We start from the raw sequence: 23,381 nt of genomic DNA, 5'->3' as shown, positions 1-23,381 counted from the left end.
ATCCCACCCTGACCTCAGACCCACCAGGGGCCCTGATGCTGACTGGGGTCTCCCCCAGTAGCTGAGTTACCCCTGGGACCCTTCCCTCCAAGTCATGGGGGCATTTGGTGCACACACACACACGCGCACACACACACACCAGTAAGACGCCTGGCCTGGTGGCTAAGGGCCTCAGAATAGGCCTCTGTGGGGCCCAAGGACCCCCCCCATGGAGCCGTGAGCACTCACACTTGCATGAGGGAAGCCTGTAGGTCACTGTTGTCCAGAACCAAAACACTGTGGGAGACATCTTCTCCACCACCATCCCCTTCTGCACCCCCATAGCCTTTAAGTACCACTTCCCCCAAATCTGAAAGAGGCATTTCCTTTGCAGCCAGCGTCCAGCTCCTTCCTACCTTCCCTCTAGCATGTGTGCCCTCCTCCCCCACCCCATGCAAATCACCCTGCAGCCCCCAGCTGCCACCTACTCCTGGCCACTCACCCCTGGCATGTAGCTTCCTCATATGATACCATCCTGCTTGCTCCCAGGGCACCCAATCCCTTTTCTAGCACATTCTCTCAGCTCTCACCCGTGTGCCCAAGTGAGGCTAAGGACACAATATGGAGTTCTTGAGTTCTAATTCCTCCTGCTTTCTCTGGCCACAGCCTGTAGAGAGAGGCAGGCCAGGGTTCTACCAGAGATCTATCACCTGACCACAGAACACTGGTCTCCCTGGATGGTGGAGGCCCACCCTGCCAGCCCAGCCTCACATTCCGCTCCTTCAAGGTGAGGTCCAAGGTGTCCTGGGCCTGCAGGGCAGCAACCAGACCAAGCCTGAAGGTCGGGACCAGGGTCTTCACTTCCGGGTCTGTGTTCATTGCCAGCCAACAGGTCAGTCACTTGTGGGGCTGAAAAAGGTTGTTCAGTCCCCTCAATTATCAGCCCTTTGTACAGCACAGCTCAGGGTCCCTGGGGAACGTGACATGTAGGAACTAGTCCCTTCCAAGCCCTTCCCGCAGCCAGCTGGCAGGGAAATGTCATCGTTTCGAATAACAGCACGTTAAGCCACCAAGGGACCAACAGGCCACTGGCTCCTCCAAGGCAGTGGCTGTAACCCTGGTTTGGAGGCGATGTTCACGGAATAGGAAAGGTCACATGCTTCACTTAGAGCCCCAGGTGAAACAGCGACTCCTCCCCCAAGCCTTCTCCCCACATCACCTTCCCGCAGCTGTCCCAGGAACCCCTTCAGGGAACTGAAAGCCTGACGCTCAGTCTGACAGGAAGGTTTGAGATTCAGAGGGCACAGGATTTCCATTCCTGTCAGTCCACTCTGCTCTTTGACCTCTGTACCTGCTGCATCATGCCTGGAACGCTCCTCGGTTGTCCTGCAGAGGTCCTGATTTGTGATTCAAGGCTCAGCTTAATTGCTGAGGGGTCCTCCCCAGACCCTCTGTAGGAATCACTCACCCATGACATCTTGTTCCTGGCCTTGTTTCCTCAGAGCCCTGTGGGAATTCCCTACAGCTGCTGAAGCAAGTTGCCATAAGTCACATCTTAAAAACAGCTGAAATTTGTTGACACAGTTACGGAAGCCAAGAGTCCAACATCAAGGTGTGTGCAGAGCTGTGCACCCCAACAGGCTCCAAGGGAGGTCCCGTCTACTGTCAGCTAAGGTGTTCCTTGGTCTGTGGTCACATCACTTCAGTTTTGAGTCCTGAGTCTTTCTCTCCCTGACTGTTATAAGGACACTTTTCCTTGGATTTAGGACCACCCAATCCAGGATGGTCTCATCTCAAGATCCTTAATCATATCTGTAAATAAGCTTACATTCACAGGTTCTGGGTGACACGTTTTGGAGCTACCACTCAGCCCTTCCTGCATGTGTCCCTCTGGAATAAACCCGTCTTTGTCTCCTTGCTGGTTGCCCTCTTACCCTAGGCTCCTGAGAGAGGTGCTTGATGCAGCGGCATCATTGCATACACATCCATGAGGAGCCCACCCCTCAAAGGGGCATGGTCATTCTTCTGGCCATTCCTGCCTGGTCTTTTGCCCTCCCTATAGTGCTGACCTGCAGAGTCTCACACACAGGCCAGGTGGGAGCCTCAGACACCATGGTCAGCTCTGTGCTTGCACTTGCCAGGTGACAGATGCCCAGAGCCTCTCCCACTCTCTGGTGGGTGATCCCCATTCTTCTTCCTGTCCTGGGTAGCTCCAAACTTGGATGTCTGTTCTGGGACTCTGGACTGACCCAGTGGAGGGCAGAGAGGATGTTGTGGTCTCACGATGTCATCTTTGTGCCCCTCTGGCCCAGGCCTTGCTCCCCACACGATCTCGATAACTATGGGTGATGGAAGGGAACTTGGCAGATGATCCCATAATTACCCTGTAGGAGGTGCTACTGGACAGTGCCCTGCCCTCCTAAGTGGAAGAGGACAGAGCCAGTCAGACCAGGGACCAGGAGTCAGGTCCTGTCTCCCGAGAGCCACTCTGGCATCCTGCCTGTGGTGGCCTCTCATTGACATGCAGGCACCCTGAGAGGACAGGGTATCCTCTGGACCCCTTGACCTTCCAGTTCCTGAGAGGCTCCATGATGCTGCCCTGTTCTTGGAAGGAGCTGAACACTAGGGACAGCTGCGGGGATTGGAAGCTGTGTTTGTCCACTGCCCAGTGAGGGTCAGTAGGGAGGGAAAGCCATGGGTCATAGGGATACAGGTGCCGGAAGAATGAACTCCCTCACAACATAAGATGACCACAGGAGGGTTAAGAAAGAAAAGAAAAGAGTGTTCCATGAACACTGTTATTCACCCCCCGGTCACTTAAATCCAGAATAGGATCCAGGAATACAATTTCCAGGAGCAGACAGGGAAGCAGAACAGTAGGACAGTAGGTGGCCAATGCTGTGGTACCAGGGGCCAGAATCCCAGCCTGGATGCTGACTGCCAGGGGCTTGACTGTCTGGACTGCAGACAAGGCCAGTTCTGGAAGTAGCTGAACTGACCAAAGCAAAACATACCCACGCAGGGATACATCGAGAAATCCCTTTGAACATTGACTTACATGTTAATAAAAGGCAGGACTGTAAAATAGGGACTGTGTGGAGGAGGGACTTGTGGGAGCGGGGAGGGTGAACGAGAGATTAAGGTGAGGGAATATGTTTGATGGACTTCACATACCGATATGAAATAGAACAAAGAAACCTCTTTCGATTGCTTTAAGTGGGGCGGGAAGGGGTTGAGTGGGGCAGACAGTGGAGGTGATCTAATCAATGCACAATTTAAGCCTATTTGGAATTCCCCCTGTACAACAAATATACCCCTTAACATTTTTTTTTAAAGGCCAGTTCTGTGGCCTCCAGGTCTTTCTTCCGCACAGGTGCCTCTCTGATCAATGGAGCCCAAGGCTTCCCTGAGGTACAAGCTGAATCCATACTCAGGCCTACTGATCTGAATGAGGTCACAAACTCCTTGGGGTCCGGGTGCTGGCATTGGTGACAGCAGACCCAGGGGCAGCCTGTGACTCAGAGGGAGGACACTTGCAGAGGATGACCTCTCAGATGCTCAGGTATCAAGCAAAGAGACTATGTCCACTGAGCTAAAGAAGCTGATAAAGAGCCTGGGACAGTCTGCTGCTAGATATTGTCCCCTGTGACCCTGCATCCTAGCAGGACATGGCACTCTGCTACTGGGATCCTGAGGCTCCAAGGACCTCAGGTTTCCTCCCAGGTCCCAGGGGCCATGAGGACCCTGGCCAGTGTCCTCCACACCAGGGCTGCAACTCAGAACCACATGGACACTTCTCTCGGTTTCCTGCAGACACATGGGGAGCGATTGCATCTCTAAAGCCTTGCTGTCAGCATGGTCAAACATATTTGCTTGTGGTTGTGAGCTGTGCTCGATTCTGCAATTGTGCTTCATTAAATACCATGAATGGCACAAGGTGAGTAAGGTCATCACAGATGACCTTTCTTTTAGGGAAATGTTCTCACAACTTCTCGGTTAGGTCTGCAAATAGGGTGAATTAAGTAGGTGGATTTTCAATATCAAACTAACCTTGCATTCCTGGGATAAACCCTACTTGTTCAAACCATCTTCTGCATCCTCTGTATTATGGATTTGGTTTGCTTAGATTTTTTTGGAGGCATTCATTCCATACATCTCTGTGAGTTTTCTCTCTTCAGTCTTCTCTTCCTATAACACCCTTGACAGGGTTTTTGTAGTAAGGTTATTCCAACCTCACTAACACAAAAAGAAGCAAACAAAATGGTACCATTTACCCATTTACTTTTGAAACATTTAGTAAATGTTTCAAAACCTCACTGGTTTGCCAGTGAGGTTAAACAGTGGGACTTTTTATTGCAAGTTTAAGTTCTTCGATAGACAAAGGATTATTAAGACACTGCACATCTTGTCAAGTTGGGTACTTTGTTTTTTTTAAGGAATTTGTCTATCTCATTTATTTTCATAAAGTTGAAATATTTTCTTATCATTCTTTGAATGTCTAATCCCATTCTAATGCCAGGGTGACACCTCATTTTAATTCCTGATGTTATTATTATTTGGTGTTTTGTCCTTTATCCTTGCTAAAGTTTATCAATATTGCTAATTCTTCTGAAGGTTCAACTTTGATTTTATTGTTTTCTCTGTATTTCCTGTGAATATTTTGCAGGTGATGTTTTATGTGTAGTGTAATAAAGCCACAATTCTCCACGTTGGTTGTGAAAGCTGCACAAATTTTTATGCATTGTGCTAAAATTCACAGGACCCCACATCAGAAAGACTTGTGTGGCTGCTACCTAATTATTATACAGAGTGGTTGTGCCATGGCCAACTCCTCCCTAACTCCATTGGTTACATCTGGTAACCAATGGTCTTTCCCCTGTTTGTAGGCTTGTCTTCCCAGAATGTCCCTCCAATGCAGTCATGCAGTGGGTGACCTCTTGAGGCTGAATTAGTTCATTTCGTACACTGTCTTTGAGGCTAATCCACATTGTTGTGCATGTCCACACTTTCTCCCCTTGTATGCCTGCATGGACCTGCCAGTTTCACCTATTGTGGTGAAGACATTGGGTCATTTCCAGCTTTTTAGCAATTATGAAAGGAGCTGCTGTAAACTTGGTCTACAAGTTTTAGTGTGATCCTGTATTTTCATTTCTTTTAAGAAACTGCTGGATTATGTGCAAAGTATACACCTAAATTCATTAGAGATTGCAAACCATTCTCCAAAAGAGTTGTATCATTTTGTGTTCCACAAGCAATATGTATGAGTTCCTGTTCTCTTAAACTTGGTTCTGCTGTTCTCGTGGGTTTCCACCTTTCCCTGGCAGCTGGGCTCCACTCACCTACTCTGCACACCTCCTCTGATGGAGAGTTTCTCCAATACCTTGTTCGTGTTTGCTGGTTGTTTTCTCTCTCCATGCTGAGGTCTGAGATTTCTCTAAAATGCTCATGTTGTGTTATGTAATTTGAAATATTTTCAGTGCATAATTTTTTTTTAATTCTGCTACCAATGTCCTGTAGAGCAAGAGTCTTTAATGTCAATGGAGTCAACCCATTAACTTCCCTTCACTGAACTCATGTGAGAACCATTTGTCACCCCAGGTCCTGACAATCTTGCCTTTGTTTTGGTCTCAATGCTTTGGATTTGCAGGACATTGAGACCTGGTATCCACGTGTCAGCACTGACTTTGTATGAGGAAGGCCTGCGCTCTTGTCAAGGTTGGTTTATCTGCCTGAGGACAGGCAATTATTCCCCCACCATGGGGTAGAGAGATTATCTTTTCTGTGGCACTGTTTTGTCAAAAACTAAATTGGCCCTATCTATGTGTCCCTTTCCAACACACAGCCGTGTACACCCCAAGAAAATGGAGAAGGAGGAGAAGATTTCTGTCAACCCTGTGTGGCTGACATCCCACCTCCATCCTGTCATGCCCCCATCCTCTCTTCCCCAATGACCCCCACTGGGCAGTGACAAAGTAGTATCCCAGTCCCCTCAGCTGCCCCGGGTGTCCCCAGCTTCCTCTGACAACACCATGGAGCCTTTCAGGAGCTGGAAGGTCAAGGGGTTCAGAGAACACCCTGTCCTCTCAGGGACCCAGCAGTGGGCAGGGGGCCTGCTTGTCAATGAGCAGCCACCACAGACAGAATGCCAGAGCCTTCCCCTTTGGCCCTTGGAAGCTGGACCTGCCTCTTGGTCCCTGGCCTGACAGGTGCTGCCCTGCCCCTTCTCACCTGGGTAGAATAGGGCACTGCCCAGCAACACTTCCTATAGGGTAATTATGGGGTCAGCTGCCACCTTCTCTTCCATCACCCAGAGTTATTGAGCGCATGTGGGAAGCGAGGCCAGGGCCAGAGAGGCACAAAGATGTCATTGTCAGGCCACAGCATCCTCTGGCTCCTGCCAGCTCCAGGGCTCAGCACAGAAGACCCAAGCCAAACTCTCCACAGCCAAGTCCCTGTAGGGCGGCCAAGGGCGAGTTTTCCGTCTGAGTGACTATGTCAGCCAGGCAGGTGCTTGTCATCCCCCAGTGCCTCCCTTTGCCCAACTCTCCAGAGAAGAGTTGAGGAGGAGGCTTCCAGAGGTGTGAGGTGGGGGAATTTGACCAGGAATGGACAGCTGGGTGGGGGCTGAGAGGCCTGCAGAACAGGCTCCCAGAGGTGCCTCATAGAGTTGGTAAGATGCCAAGGCTGGACCCCCAGGCCCTGCAGCTTCCCCCAGAAAGGTGACTGGGAAGGACCTTGGACCTGGCTGCGACGAAACCTGTCCAAGTCCCTCTCATCACAGCATAGCCTCCGCAAAGCCATGGTCACTGTGCTAGAGAGGAAGAGTGAGATGGAGGACATCCAGCAAGTTCCTGCAACCAGGACGAGCAGAAGCCTGTGGCAGCAATCGCTCTGTACAGGGAGGTGGGATTGTGATAAATGCCAAATGCAGCCTCCCCTGGATGATGTCGTCCGTAGGAGGGAAGAGAGGGAGGGAGGGAAAGAGTAGGAAAACCTAATCTGTCATCTTTAAAAACCCAGGAAAACTGCTATCTTTGGAGATAATAGTGACCAAGTAAGGACAGGGACAATTCCATCTGTTGTCATCTGGATTCACAGTTGTACTGATCACGGGGGATGCCAAGCAGTTTTGTAATTTTCTATATGGATGTCATACTTCTAGAAAGAGTTTTCCTAAAAATTCATGATGGATGCAATTTATTATAATGCACTGAATAATTTCTAATCAGTCAGATGACAGTAATGCCAAGAGACGGGCATAGAGAGACAGAGAATGTTCCCTACAAATGATAGCAAATAATAAATGTAGGTGAAGTGACCAAACTAGAACATTGAAGTTTTACCATCACCCAAATCAGATTTAATTGGGCAAAGATATGGTAGCAAGATATAGTGTTTCAAGGACTATTGCTAAGAACCTAACGTCTTAGCCAAGAGCCCAGTGTTTGCACAGATGCAACGTGGGCTGGGCTCAGTGGGGACAGATTTGTCTTGCCATGTATTTTGGGGTGAGGCTATTGGTTCAGGCTTCCTTCATGTCCAATGATTCAGGATTGAGGCTGGAGCCTCTGGGGTGGGCTGTCTATCTCCCTATGGCTCCACCTCCAGACTCCCTCTCCAGGGGCTCAGTAATCCAGTGTCTGTGAGAGTCACTGGGAGCACAGGCGCAACTTCTCCTCTCTGGAGACCTGTGAATCAAAGACAAGACCCCACAAACTGACATGCAACACACAGCAAAACACTAACAACCAACCCAAGCCTCCAACCAACAACCAACCCACGCCAACAACCAACTACTAACAACCAACCCATGCCTCCAACTAACACACACCATAGCACAACATGCCAACTGACATGGGCCACACCCAATGCCCAGGGGTGATTCATGGACAGTTCTCTGGCAGAGGGGGAGGAAGAGGAGTGCACAGCACCCTGGTGCCTGCAGCAGTTCTGAAGTGCAACCTCGCTCACACACTTAGGAAAGGGAAAGGCCCCCGCCTGAGGTTTGCTCTGCACCCACTCGCCTGCCTGGCAAGGCCTTTGCCCTCTGAGCTCTGGGCCCCTCCATCTGAGAAGTTGTTCCTTTTTCATAAATAAAGACCTAGTTCCTGTTTCTCTGAGCTGATACAATTGCTTTCAAACTTTATAGATAGTTTTTGTATCAAATCACAGGCAATTAAAGTGAGGTCATGTCCACACATCTGTCCTGGAGGTCGCTCTGTGACCCATCACCCCTGTCCACTCTGCTGCAAGTTAAGAAGTGGAGTGAACCGGGCCACGTTCTACAGGCTTCTAGATGACCTTTTGTTAAAGTGAGAGGGTGCCTGGCACTCCCTGGAATAAACCCCAGGTCCTACGTACACGACTGCTCGGGTAATCTGTCTTTCCTTGACTGAGCTCTGGTAATTTGGGTCCTCTGTTCATTTTCTCTAAGTTGTCAGATGTATTGTTGTAAAAATATAATATTACCTTTTGACTCTCTAAAGTAGAATCTGCAGTAACGTCAATGTCACTTTTCTCATTCATGATATCTTTAATGTGTTCAGTCCCTCTCTCTGTCTCTCTCTGCTTTTGGTTTCATTGATTCCTCTCCACTGTTCATTAGTTTACTTTCTTAATTTCCACTCTGACTTTTCTTATATTTTTCTTCTTAATCTGGTTTTAGTTTCAGTTGCTTTCCAGTTTCTTGACCTGAGGTGGTCATCTTGGGAGCTTTTTATCTTCTGATGCAGGTGTGAGGTGCCATCACTACCTCCTCGCTGGGCCACAGGGAAATTCCAGACTTTACACTTGGTATTTTCGTCTTCATCCAGCTCAAAAAGCCCTCCTGTTTGTTTGGTTTTTTTAATTCTTATTTCTTCTTTTGCCATGGATTATTTAGAGGTATGCTATTTACATTTTAAATATTTATGGATTTTCCAGAAATATTTCTGATTTAGTTACGCTGTTGTCACAAACTGGAATCCTCTTAAATTTGCTGGACTTGCTGAGCTGAGCGCTCTGCCCTGATGACACTGGCCATGCCCTGAAAAGAGCGGCGTCTTCCTGTGGGAAGAGAGCTTTAAATGCCTCTTCCAATTTATCAGTTTCTTTTGTGTATTTTGAATGCTTTTCTTGATGACATCTGTGCTTATTATTATTTATCATTCATGAATTTACCCTTTGTTGTGATAAATGACCCATATGTCTGGCATCTTCTCCTTCTGAAGTTAATACAGTACAGCAGCTCTTTGACTTAGTGTCAATTGGCCAGATCTTTCCATTTTCACTTTAACTTGATAAAGTGTGCTTCCTGTAGGCAGCATCATTTGGTGGTCAATCTCTACCCTTGAACTGGATTGTTCAAACCATCTACATTTTATGTGCTTATTGATTCGATTAAGTTTAATGTATTATCTTGATGTCTGTCCCATCTGGTTTCCTTTTTACCTCTTGCTTTGTCTACTTTTGGATTGACTGAATACTTTCTCTCTTTTTGGTTTGCCAGCTGTATTTCACTGGTTCTTTACTGTTGCAGTATACATCTTTAACTTACCACCGTCTACCTTCAATCAAATTTGTACCACTATTGCAGAATAAGAACCTTATCACAGGAAATGTGCATCGGTCCCCTTTGTGTTATTGGTGTCATACGTTTTACTTTTACTGTGATGTAAGTCCCGTGCTTCGTTGTTACCTTTCTTAAAGCCACCAATTACCATCTTTTTCTCTTTGTTTTGCAAGACCTGAGTTCAAACCTAGGCTTTGTGGTTGCTAGGTGAGTGCTCTACATATTAAGATAGAGCTTAATCTCCAGCTCTATCAATGACCTACTAAAGCAGTTTAAAATGAGGGGGAAAACTTGCATATTTACCCATGGCTTTATGCCTCCTGTGCTCTTCCCTCCTGAGTCTGCCTTAGTTCTATCGGATGAGTGGCTGCCTCGCGGGGGTGGTCCTGCAGAGTAGACCGTGGAACACATCTGTCCTGCAGCAGCTCCAAGACATCCCCATCAGGAGAAGTTCTAGTTTCCCCACAACGTGATTTCTGTGATAACACTTCATGGACCGCCTTGACTCCCCTGACTCCCTCGTTTTCTGGGATCATTTCCTAAATAAGCTACTCTCATTTGGATTCCTGTGCGGGAGGGGGGTCTCCTGCTAAGACTGCCTGAGCTGAGACCAGTGATACCAAGGAGATCCTAGAGGAACAGAGCCTCAAGCTGCAACTCTTGATAACCAGATACTATGAGGACCTCCTGTTGGTGTCCAGTGAGTGATGAGAGCCTTTGCTAAGCCAATGCTACAAGTATGGTGAGCCAGGATGGACTGCACGCAGAAGAGGTGGACTCCTGGGTGCAACATCTCTGCGGTTCTAGAGCTGCAGAAGTAACAATCATGAGAACTTTGAAGCTGGTTGGCGATGACCATAGGCTACCAAGGCTAAAAAATGACTGGCAGTCTTCCCTGACAAAGTTAAGGCAGGGGATGAAATTCACAGGGCCTCTGCTATGGCCTGAATGTTTGTGTTCCCCTAAAACTCGTATGCTGAAACCTAACACCCAAGGTGATAGTTAAGAAGTGGGGCTCGGGGAGGTGAGTAGGTCAAATAGGTCATGCATAGGACTAGTGCTTGCTTAAGGGGCTGAAGAGACCAGAGCTCTTCCCTTCCAGTATGTGAAAAAGTGGAAAGAAGTTTCCATCTATGAACCAGGATACTGAATTTTCTAGCTTCTCAACCGTGGGCTTTCCAGCTTCCAAAACTGAGAAAAAAGTGTGTTTGTGAGTCACATAGTCTAAGGTATTTTGTTATAACAGCCTGAACAGTCTAAGACAGACTCCAAAGTAGCACTCAAATAGACCTTGCTCTCCTTTAGCCAGAAGTAGACCAAGCTGAAGACCAGTGCGGGAACTTACTGAAAATGTGACAGAATTTCAGAGAAATTCACATTGCTGAATGTGAGCCTCAGAAATCCCTCAGTGTCATTGAATCAGGAGGTGCGGGGGCTGAGGCTTGGGACTGAATTACCTAGAACACTTCCTAGAACCTTGAACCCACCTTCCCCTGTGCCCTCTGGGAAGTGGTCCACGTACCCAGATGGAGAAAAACAGCCTCTTGCTGGAAGACTACGCAAAGGTCTCCATGAGGTCCAAGCCTGTGAGAACTCCTTCCCTGTATCATAACCACAGTGCTGACTCAGGCTGTGGGAATCTCTTGATGCCCCACCTTGGGCATCTTGGGGGTGCTGTGCTGGGCAGGGCGAAGCGGCCACTCCACTGAAATAGTGCACTGGGGGACCCAGAGCACAGTTGTTCCTGAGGGGCTGATGGCGTGGCTCCGTCCAGCTTGTGACGGGAGAGTAGTTGATGAGAGCAGCCTCTCCCATGGCCCAGGATTTCACATCCTCCTGGGTTCTCTGGAGCCTGCCTGATGTATCTAGGGGTGGGGCCCCGAAGCTTGGGAAATGGTGATGACTGCTTTAAGTGAGGGGAGGACACCAGAGCTAGCCTGGCAGGACATGGACAGGTGTTCGAAGAGCTCACAAGTGGAGGGGTCTGGGGCGAGTCTGCTATCCGAGACCCCAATTCCATCAGCTGGCTGTGTTTCAGGAGAGCTGAGGACCCTCCGTTCACTGGGCCAATGAGATGCATTGATAAGATGATGCAGCTATCAAGGACCTGAAAGCCAGGGGTCTGCAGAGATGATCTGTAGCACATGGTGTTCATGGAGGAGAATAGGGAGGCAGCTGACATGAGTGTAACCCACAGATCAATGACACTGAGCCAAAGCCAACGTCAGCCTCCCCAAGGTCAGTTGTGCTTCCTGCCAAGTTTCCCCACCTGAATCAGTTTTCACCCCAGAAACCATCACAGAAAAGAAGGAGACTCCAGTGCCAGGCCGTGACCATCAGGTGAACGCAGCTCCCCGCAGGAGACTGTGGACACTCACCTGGAGTCACCATGAAGTGGGGACAGGGGAGGACCCAGGAATGTCAGGACTGTAGGCTAGAAGGTGTACCATCACACCACCACACTGGGATCTCAACCCTCTGTTGGGGGCCAGGTGAAAATGGAGTGCTGGCCCAGGTTCAGCTCCTGGGTCTACAGGGTCCAAGAACACATGGCAGTCATTTCTTAGTCCTCAAATGCAGTGAGAAGGGACATCTCCCATGGGGCTGGGAGTGTCTGAGAAGGACACAGAAGCCCCGGGCATCCCTTCACTACTACCAACAGCTGTCCCTCCACTGGCCCCACTGGCTATGGAACAGGCCATGCTGTCTGCAGGAGAATGTCTGCTCACAACAACAGAGAACACCTCACAGGTGGTCTACTGGGTGGGTGAAGCCAGTCCCAGAAGGTTCAGTACCGTGACATCCTCTATTCATGTGCCATCCTCAAGAGACAAAGCTAGGGGACACACACCTCAGTAGATTAGGAGGCGAGGAGGGGCGTGGCCCAGGAAAGTGCTGTGTCCTGGCTGCAGTGGAGACATGAGTCAATGCGTGAATTAACACTCACGGAACCCGAGTCTATGTGCAGGAACAGGAAATGCTCCCTGCTCCCAACTTCTCCCTACTTCATCCTGCTATACTAAAAGAAATCCTTGTTAAAACTAAGAATTCATAGAACCATACAAGAGGAAAAACCAACGTCACTGTACAACACTGCAAGTTTAATTAAGCAGTGTCTTAAGGGCTGCTGCTTCTTAAACCCGGCATCCTCCCCATTTCTCCATGCTGCCTCCTGCAAGACTTTCACTCCCTTCCTCCCAGGAGATTCCACACAGCTCTGCCCTGCTGAGGCTCTCATGTCACACAGCCTGCAGGTTCATGACAGATTAATGGTTGCCATGTCAAGTGGCTGTAGTCACCCCAGGAAGGTTACAGGGTCAGTAGTACCTGAGAGTGTTTCAGAGGATGGTTATTGACTCACAAATGTGATTTTTGTCACCAATCAGCTGAGGGTTCTTTTGCTCTATTAAGATGCAAATTGTGAATAGGCAAAGAGCATCTCCTGTAGTGTCAGCAGCTCTGAACCTGGGATGTCAGGACCCTCACCCAAAGTGTTACAGCTCCTTGGTAGCTGGAGCACATAACTCGGGGCTGCCAGTGGGGTGGCAATCTTGTCTCCTGCCCTCTCAGCACTTCACAGCCTGCTCCCTGCAGGCTCTGCTCCTGTCACTGTCTGGATCTCTTCAGTCGCCTCTAGCTGCTGCTGGGTTTCCCTGAGACTGGCAGCTCCAGGAGTTGTCAGTTCTTCATGTTACCAACTCAGCTCGCTCTACCAGTGATAAAGACCACACACAGACAATAATATGCTCAGATGAGTCTCAGCTGGGACCTGCGCTGTAGCACCCGGATCTGTGCACAGGAGGGAGGTCTCCCGACAGCCCCACGGCATGTGGGCTGAGCTCTGTCTGTACGGCCAGTCACACATGTGCACTAGCTGTCATGGGATGGGGGAGGCACTTGTCCCTGACCGGACTGAGGACAGCTATGAAGAATTTGGAGCAGCTGTGGACACTTTCATCTAAGGGTCCTCTGAAGCTGACCTATGCTACAAAACAAAATTAATTCATTATTTTGTAGGGTGCTGTGATTTGAAGTCACTTTATGGATGACGAATGTTTGCTGGCATGCTTTTCCCACAATATTGAATGGAGAAATGTTAGATACTGTATAAACATTCATGCTAATTATGATCCTCCAGCAATCACAGCAGTCACACAGACTTAGCCTGCACCAGCCACAGTCACAGGCATGTGTGCATGTGTGTGCATTGTGTGTGCATACTGCACGCGTGTGCTTTGTGTGCTGGAGAGTGCGTGTGTGTGCATATGCATACATGCAGGTGTGTGTGTCCATGTGTGCATGAGTGTGTATGTCTGTGCATGTGAGGACATGTGCACATGTGTGTGAACTCTCCACAACAGCCCTGTATGGGTGAGTGTGCTGTGGACTCACCTTGCCCATTCTATGGACAAGGAAAAAGAGGGAAAACAAGGTGCCAAGGTGTATTACCAGTTAAGCCCTGGGGGACACACACCAGGGCCTTCTGTCCCCAGCACCTGGTCATCTGCTGTTGGCCCTACTAGGCCAACAGCATCAGAGGAACCTGTGTGGTCAAGGTCTCCAGGTGTTTTGCTTTTCCTTGTAAATGTATTTTTGAAAATCCATTTGGAGAAACTAGTAGTGGTGGTGTACACCTGTTATTTATCAGAGCCCCTGGGTGGCTGAGGTAAGAGGAGCCTGAGTGTGTGGCCAGCCTGGAGTACAGAGTAAGACCCTGCCTCAAAACTAGTACAAAAAAAATCCACTTGGAAAAGAACAAAAACAGTCATTTCTGCCATTCATGTCTCTGTGGCTTCAGCCCCTCTGTGGGTCCCTTTTTCCCTGAGGAGTTTCTGTTCATCACCTCTGCACACATTTGGGGTTGTATTGAAAGATTTCCTGACTTGTTTGTAACAGCACTCCTCAAATAGTCATACGTCAGTGTTTCTGAGGAGACCAAGGTTAAAAGCAATGGAAATAGTCTCTGGTTTAAGAAAAGGGAGAGCCCATAGGTGAAGAATGGGAGGTGATGAAAGGGTAGGGACAGGTGACCCCTGGGGTGGCTGCAGAGGCTCAGGAGCCCAGACTAACACAGAGCCAGAGAAGTCCACGTCTACCTGGGCAGCACTGGTATCTCCCAGCTCAGGGTTGAGATTCCACCAGCCAGAGGTGCCTGGTCTGTTTGTCTTGAACCACCAAAGGCAGGTGTCCAGGAAAGCTTGACTGACCTACAGACAATCCCCAGGTTGGGATGTGGGGAAAGAGGTGTTGTAATCCACCAGAAGATGAAGGTACATGGCAGATGGGGCAGGGGTGCCTGAGACAGGCTGTCCACAGGGGCATCATGGGCCCTCGCCCATTGGTGATTTCTACACCTGCGTTTTCCACTCCTGAATCAAATCTCCATCTTCTCGGGTGGGTGTTTTGGGGTTCTTTCCCCCTATTGCTTAGATGCTTTGAGAATCCTTTTCCACCCCAGGATAATTTATTTTCTTCTATTTTCACATAATAATCTTTGACCCCGCGGTAATTTACTTTGGGCCTGGAGAGTGGAGGGACACCCCTATGCCCACCATTGCCGTAGAGCCAGAGCTTCCCCTATCCGCCAATGGGTCCAGGATTCCTTGGGCTGCACCTGGCACCTGATGGTTTGGATTCATTTCAGGACCACACAGTTTCCCCTACCAAGAATCAGGTCAGGCAGGAGAGGAGCAAAGAGGGAACAATGGGACAGGGTGGGAGTCGGGCTGGAGGGTTCCTGAGCTCATGGTCACCTGGCTGAGCAATCTACAGCCCCTCAGGGAAAGATAGACACTTTGCAGGCTTGTCCTCTGGGAGTCTGGGTCCCATTGTGATTCTTGGTTTCTGAGACTGTCTTTATCCTCCCTTCCTGTGGTCCACTACATCCCTGTGGGACAGTTTCAGTACAGATCCTGGTCACCGGACAAGCCACAGGGAGGGCTGTCAGAGGCTGTTGCTCTCTCCGTCTTGCTTGAAGGTTTAAAAAGGGAGGTACTGGCAACCCTCCCTCCACCCCTGCCACTGCTCAAAGTTGAGGCCCTCCCAGGGTCCCACAAAGTCTGCTGGCCCAGGAGCCCAGGCAGAGACTTGCACACCATTTGCAGCCCTGACACATGTCTCCAGGCATACCTCCCAGTGACTCCCCAGCTCTTGCATGTGGGAAGGTCATCAGATGCCATGTTCCTTAGGGTCTGGCCCTGCCAGGTCAGCATCCTCCCACCTTCCCTATGGCTCCTTATCCTAGCAGAGCTCTTAGGCCTCTTCATCCTATGCTGAGCCCAGAGTGGCTGTTGAAGCACTTTATTTGCAGTCAGGAAGGGTTGGGGATGGGAGCAGAGGACTAAGGTGGTGGGGGGTGGATAAGGGGGAGGGGTATTTAAGCAGAAGGGTGGTCCAGGCAGGAGAGGTGATCTCAGCTCTGTGTTGGCAGCTGGGCTGGCTCAGGAGGTATAAACCTGGGTGGCTGCTGTGACAGGAAGAGTAGCAGAGATGAACTCCCTCCTGTGGGAGCAGCAGTCAGCAGGGGACAGCTGGGGTCAGATATTTCCTTTCCCAAGCTTCTGTGCCATGCACTGCCTGCCGGGCAGCTGTGGAACCAAGAGCCACCCTTGCCTCTTCATGACCAGCCAGGTCTCTGGGCATCCAGAGTGTGGGATTGGACCAAGTGGGATTGGACCAAGTAGAGATCAGGGTATGGGGAGGATGAAGATAAAAGAAAGGACATTGGGATGTGAGGGTGATCTGGCTGTGACATCTGTCAACCAGTGATCACGAGGGTTGATCAGGCTGATCTGGTTGGCTAGGCGGATGTCCCCTTCCTCCCTAATGGCTCTACATGTGTCCCTCCCAACCTGTGCCTTCAGTCTCCTTGGATGATTGCCACACCTATTTTTACACTTCTTGAATGCAAATATCTGTCTCCTTGACTGAGGTTTTCCCTGTGCTTGCAGACTTTGAAAATACCCAAGACGAGTGAAATATTTTTATTTCACATACCCTCTTCCCTGGTGACCCTTCCCAGGCCTGAGATCATAGGAAGTGACTCTGGGTAATCTTCAGGGACTGGAATGACCTTTCCCGACAGAGGAGGACCATGCTTCAGTCAAGGGTTATGAGAAGACACGCTCCCCTGCTAGAGCCTCCAAACGAGCTCTCAAGAAAGGACTTCCCAAATGTCCCAGGAATCACATTCAGTCAAACTCCTGTGGTGACCACTCCTGCCTAGCCTGGCAGAGTCTCTCCTGCTTAGAGGCACAGGATCAAGGCCAGAGAAGATGGACCCTCAAACTCAGAACCCAGGACTCTGGGGCTTTTCCATGTCCTTCCAGAGGGTCACTTACCCTAGTCATTCTTGGGAATGCAGATTTCTGTAGAAACCAAGAAAAACCCAGGTGTGAGAAGACACCCTGGGCAAGGGTCCAGACCCCATCATACCCACAGCTCAGACCCTGTGACCAAGACCCAAAGCAGGACCCTGATGTCCCTGTAAGGGGACTGGGGGACATAGGAGAACACAGAGAGACACAAAGGACACAGAGAGACCCGGAAGACATGGGGAGACATGAGTGACACAGAGGGGACACTTTGGAGGGATGTGGACAGAGCCCTCCTCTCACTTTTCTGCTTAGGCACAAAGATGCCATCCTGTGGGAGTCCCTTGCGCAGTACGAATTTCTTAAATTCTTCCAGGGCCTGTGGGTTTTCCTCGGGGCTCCTCCCTGTGGAGGAGGGGCTAGGTGAGCTGAGGGGTGATGGTGTCACAGCTCTGCAGGAGGTGCTGACACAGGGCATAAGCACCATCCAGCACCAGGGGCTTCAACCTGGAGCAGCCCCAGGCAGGAGGAGAGGGAGGCCCGGCAGAAGATGAGGAGCTCTGGGGTGGGGATACCTAAGCCACTGAGTGACCCTGGGGCCCTAAACAGCTCCTGAGTACCCCTGCAGGGTCACACCCCTGGCCTGGAAGAACCTTGCATCTCTGGGGCCCTGGGCTGTCCCCTGACTCTGGAGGGTCCTTGCCCCATGAGGGTGTCTGTCAAGGTACCTCACCTTCAAGGTGACCCTCCCATGCCTTAGATCAGAGGAAGTGGCTCTTGCCAGCTGGAACACCTCCTGAGTGGTCAGGCCTCTGAGGGTCATGTCAGCAACTATCTCTGACAGTTCCTGCCTGACGACTCACTTTCCTCTTCAAAGCTTGGACTCCCCACGCAGCACACTGTGCCCACAACCCGGGGACCAGTCAGGGCTTTTTAGTCCCCCAGTGCCAGGGCATGGCTTCTGCCCGTTCCACTGGCTTCTGGCAGGAGACAGAGTCTTTGGGGCCCTCACCCATGAGCTTTGCCACGTAGAATGTTTTCCTGTGGTGCTGGCATTCACAGTAAAAGATGGTGTGGTTCATCTCAGGCAACTCCTCGATGTATAAAATCTTCTTGCCCTTTACTGTAGACGAACAGAGAAAATAGCTCTTTAGCATCTTCGTTCTAGAGAAAACATCCAAGACCTCGTTAAGGAGCACTCCAAACATTTGGGTGGACACCAGGAGACCAAGACAGCCCAAGCCCAGGCCTTGCTGTGGCCTCTGTCACGGAGCAGAAGTCCCCTCCTGGGAAGGTGTCACCCAGCTATGGAGTCTAGACGTTGGACAGCAGAGGAGACTGAGACAGGAGGTTGGTCCCCACCCACACCGGCTATCGAACACTGCTTCTCAAATCCTTAGACCTTGTTTTCCCTACGCGTCAATGACTAGGACCACTCAGAGGGAGGCATGGCCTGATCCATTCCTGCTGTGGGCAATTCCGTGACACCTGGTGTCTGGGGTCAGGGCCACAAAGCACCTGGGAAGGGAGAGGTAGCCCCTCTGGGAGCTAGACAGGGCCAGAACCCTTCTGTCCCCAGCCAGCCCAGACTCACAGTCTGTGTATTTGCCAGGCTCCTCAGTTTTCTGCATCAGAACTTTCTTCTTTCGGCACTGACCGTTATACCTGGAAAACAGTGCCCACGGGAAGCTGCTGTCAGGACACTCACCTGAACACTGCCCAGCTCACCTGGTGCATTGGTGCAGAACAGGAGTCCCTAAAAACCCCACTCTGAGCTTTGGGATGCTGTGTTCCCTCAAAGTCCAGGGATTTTTGTCAATAATACCCAAAACATGGATGGGGAAGGGGAGAGCAGGTGCACTGAGGAGACCCCCCACCTGAGTAACACTTACATGATGGTGTTCGTGACCTCAAATTTTCCCCCTTCCAAGGCTGTCAAGGTCACAGGGAACGCTTCCCAGGGTACCTTCCTTTCTGTTAGGTTCTTGGTGGTCACCATGGCCTTCACGTACCAGGTCCCTTCGAGCTGGAGCAGGCCAAACTGTGAGCCCACCCTTCCCTCAGGACCCAAGCACACAGCCTGCAGCCTAGACAGACATTCCCAGAGCCCAGGCTGCCACCTCCAGAGATGGCCGATCCCCCACATGTCTACATCACTGTACTCAGAGGAGGGAGCCCAGAGGACTCCCGGCTCCCTGCCCCCAGTGGAGGCAGAGCGGTCTTCCCTCCAAAGATCTGTCCTCTTTGGGGTCTAGGCCCCTGTACTAGGTGAGTCCTCACTCCTGAGTGTCCTTCTCTGTAAGGACTTCAACAGGACCCCTCACCCAAATCTGCCTCTTCCTTGCTCCAGCCTTGTGCCCAGGAGGGTCCATATCTGTTGGGGAGCAACAGAGTCCCCTGATCTTGACCACTCCAGTCTGGAATGCAGGGTTAGATCCCAACCTTAAAGAACACCTTCTAAAACAGGGCTCAGGTCCACCCCTCTATCTGTCGTCATGCCTTTCTCCCACCCCACCCATAACCCTGACTAGCCTCACATTCAGCTTCTCCGAGTTGGCAAACAGGGGGCCCTGGGCCTGCAGGGCAGCCACCAGCCCGAGCAGCACAACGGTCAGAAAGAGAGTCTTCATCTCTAGGCTGTGTGCTCACAGACAAGGCAGGTAACCTGTGTTGTCTGGAGGAGGTTGTCCTGGCTCCTCACAGATGCCCTTTATGTCCCTGTGGCCAGTGGCCTGAGCCCACTTGGCACTGACCACACCCCTCCTGTCCATCTGTCAGGGCCAAATCCACACCCATCATGGAGGTGGATTTTATTATTGTTGGGATCTGATGAATAGCAATTCAGTGCCACCTAGAGATAAACACACACACACACAATATGTCGGTGTTTGTACCACCCAAGGGTCCAGCCCACCCAGAGGGGACACCTTACTCAAGTACGGGGTGGCACAGGTGTCAACCCTTTGAGCCAGGGAGGAAGAGCCCTGGCTTCCTCACCCTGCCCTCCAGACATTCACGCCTGGCTTGTTCTCTGAGGAACTGGATTCTTACCTTCTGCTCCAAGGAAGGCACAAAGCTTAACCACACTGGTTCCCCAATCCCAAGTACCTGCCCTGGGAGACATCACTGCTCTTCCCTGTCTGTGACCTGACACCCTAGGTCTTCCTGAAGGTGGGGCAGTATTTTATGACTCAGGGTCAGTTTAAATATCACCTCCTCAGAGCAGACCCCAGGCCACACTAGGGAGCAACATCACCCCAACCTGCTTGGTTCTGCACCTCAAGACCAGTTGTGCTTTCTTACAACACATCACACTCTCAGCTGTCTCCTTCCACTTTCCTATCTGTGTCCATCGGCCATCCCCTCAGGTACAATTTAAGTGCCCTAAAAGGAGGGGCTTGACCCCCCTCCAGTGGTTACAGTTTTATCTGGGCTGCATGAACAGTTTTAGCCACATTTTGGGGTCACGAAATGTCCATTAGAGGAAGAAGCCAAGTTAGTTCACCTCTGTGAGCCAGCAGGGCTCATGTCTAACAGGGAACCTTAGATCCTCTGTTTCTCTGGTCACCTGAGGACCTGCTGAGAGGACACGTGGAGCTCCTGGGCTGTCCTGACACAATGGAGGCTCCATGGACATTGATTTCTTCCCCATTTTCTAGACTGGTGTGGGATTCAGTGCAAGAAGCCACCTCAATCTGTCATGAGCCCACACTTGGGCAACTGTCTTGACTTCATTCTGCTGGCGTCTCTGAGTTCCCACTGGCTTCCCCTCCCTCATCAGCTTTGACCACGCAGAGCCCCCAGTGTAGGTGCAAATCCCATTCCCTTTGGACAAATGGGCAGGAGAAGCACAAGGAGGCCACGTGTCCACATGAGTTCAGAACTCCTGGCTGGGTTCTTCTAGGTATCCTGTCTGCTGGCATCAACCCCACTCCTCACCACTGCAGTTCCTGGGCCTCACTCACCTGCCCTGAGACCCGCTGACACAGGCTCTGAAGGCAAGTGTTGGGGCCTGTGGCGTCTTTGTGCCTCTCTAGCCCAATTGGACAACCCCAGGTACTCAATAAACAATAGTAATGAGCACTCTCTAATAAGCTGTGGGGGTCTAATGACCCCAGTATGGTAGTTGCTGCTGAGGAGGAAGCCCTGGTGTGGGAAGGGAGGGGCCTGTGCTCTTTAGGAACAGAGATCAGTGAGCAGGCTGGAGTCTCCATGAGGGGGATTTTCTGTCCTGTCCTTGTTTACTGCATCCCAGACAATGTGTACTTGACTTGCTGTGTGTGAATCGTTGATCTAAGCACCTTACGACATTGGCACGTGTAATTCAAAGCTCGACACAGATGGGAACAAAATGTACACGTGGTTGACAGAGCAGGGCTGCCACCACGAATCTTATGGTTTGTGCCATTGGAACTTTCCAGCTGCCTCCCATCACCCAATGGTCTCACCTTGTGTCCTAGCAGGCTGAATTCTACCAAGTTCTCCAACTTAGGTAGTTGTTAAGTTAAAGTGGTAGTAGACAGCATCGAGAGGAGGTAGGACAGGAAGTTGGGGCCAACCCATGGTGGACAGGACATAGGGTATGAGGTTGAGGTCCACAGATGGTAGATACTCCCAGGATACTAAGGTCAACCCATGATGGGAAATGGTAGGACGGGAGTAGAACGACTTCCTGGCCCCATTGCTCCATGGCCTGGGACATTCTCTGAGGACTACATTCCCTTCTGGTGTTGATCCTGCTGGGATGACCCTACTCCACATCTATGGCACTCGCCACTTCTGGTCACATCCCTCACTACCCTTGCCTTGAATCTCAGGGTGGTCACAGCTTCTTGGTGCAGCTAATTCCTCACTAAAGGGGACAGTGTTTGGGCTTCATACAACACCCACATGTAAGTAGACTATGATGACACCACCAACAGCACCATGCCAGAGGATGTGCAGCTGGGATAAAGGCTCACCTAGAAGGGATACAAGAAGCTTGAGATGAATGTCAATAAAGCCTGAGAGGCCTCTGGACAGTGGAACTGTAGATTTTCCCTAACCATCTGCATAATTATTCTAGAGACCATGTCTCTCACCACTCTGGAAGCTCAGCTACAGAATAACCTTGATGTGGAGTGTGAGTGGGTCCATGCAAGGGGGGACTATGGCTGACCCTCTCAACTGTCATAGACAGTTCCCAGCACACTGATGGAGTCACAGCTTCTCTCCTCAAGCGTCTTCATCCTCCCTTCTGTGTTTTCCCGACACACAGCCTTGAAAAGCAGATGTGAGGTGAATCAGCGTACTGTTAGGGTTTGCGTGTGAAGTGCCCCCACAGGCTCCTGTGTGGAAGGCTCAGTCCCAGCTGGTGGTATTTGAGAGGCTCTGGAAACTTTAGGAAGTACAGCCTAGCTGGAGGAAATAGGTCAGTGGGGATATGTCTTTGGAGCCATATCCTGCCTTGGCCTCTTCCTGTCTTCTCACTTTCTCTCTGCCGTGGTTCTCTGCCTCACCACAGGCCCACAGCAAAGGGTCTAAATGAGCATGAACTGAAAACATGAGTGAAAATAAAACCTTCCTCCTTTTAAGTTGATCTCCCCCCACCACCACCCCCTGGAATGGAAAAGAGACTTCTGCTTGCTGGCCAGCCTGCCTTTCCCTACCTGCGACCTTCTACACTGACCATCACCAGCTCTGGCCCAATGTTTCTCTATCCCTAGACTCCAAACACACCTCTCTCACCAGGGTCTGAATCCAGCTTTTAGAGGAGACCTCATCCCAAATTATTTCTTCCATAGCTGCTCTTCTGGAACCCTGAACTATTATTTGTAGTTCCTTTTACACTTGTATTGTTCATTGTTCATTATATAAACCTCCCCTGTTTGCTCAATTATATGGTTCTCTCTCCTGATTGAGCACTGGTTCATATAATTATATGTTATTTTAAAGGGTCTTATTGCGATGAGGAAAAAGCAAATGGAATGAATTCAACGGGGAATGTTGAGACAAGAGGTGTTTGTGTTTTAAATGGAATGGTCCAAGTTAGCCTCACCGAGGTGACATTTGAACACAGAATTGGTGATAGTGGAGGAAATGAGCCATGAAAATCAGGTAAAAAAGGATTCCAGGATGGAGGAACAAAGTGCAGGCCTGTAGGGGACAGAGGGCCTGGAGGGCAGAGTGGCTGGAGGATGATGGTGGTTGGGGGAACTAGTCAAAGGAAAGGGGCACAGAAAGAGCAGGACCTACTGGGGTGGGCTGGGGCCATTGTAAGGACTTCAGCTCTTTTTGCGAGTGAAATTGGGAGAACCCAGGGACTTTGACAGTCAGGATGTGACTTACACTTTTAAAGGGTCACTTCAGGTTCTGTACTGAGGACAGATATTGGGGGTAAATACAGAGGTAGAGAAACAAGTTGGAAAGATATTGCCAGAATGATGGTGAGATGATGTCTATCCTTGCATCAGGGAATGACAGTGTGCAGAATTACGTACCCACCATGGACAAAGGGAAACGGGTCAGAACCTGTGAAAAAACTGTTTGCATTGGGCCAC

At 50.3% G+C, this 23,381-nt stretch overlaps 1 protein-coding gene across 1 annotated transcript; it reads right to left on the bottom strand.

Annotated features, from left to right (window-relative positions):
- Positions 1–2,422: 2,422 nt before the first annotated feature.
- Positions 2,423–19,472, bottom strand: Obp2a (odorant binding protein 2A). Its single transcript, XM_074052659.1, has 6 exons — positions 19,380–19,472; positions 18,735–18,868; positions 18,437–18,507; positions 17,855–17,965; positions 17,146–17,247; positions 2,423–2,640 (listed from the first exon to the last, which is right to left on the bottom strand). Exons 1-6 carry the CDS (start codon positions 19,470–19,472, stop codon positions 2,423–2,425), a joined length of 729 nt encoding a protein of 242 aa, XP_073908760.1.
- Positions 19,473–23,381: the final 3,909 nt, after the last annotated feature.

This window comes from Castor canadensis, chromosome 13 (genome assembly GCF_047511655.1).
Source record: "Castor canadensis chromosome 13, mCasCan1.hap1v2, whole genome shotgun sequence".
NCBI classification, from domain to species: Eukaryota; Metazoa; Chordata; class Mammalia; order Rodentia; family Castoridae; genus Castor; species Castor canadensis.
Note: the sequence above shows the minus strand (reverse complement) of the source record. Positions and strands in the feature narration are given on the sequence as shown.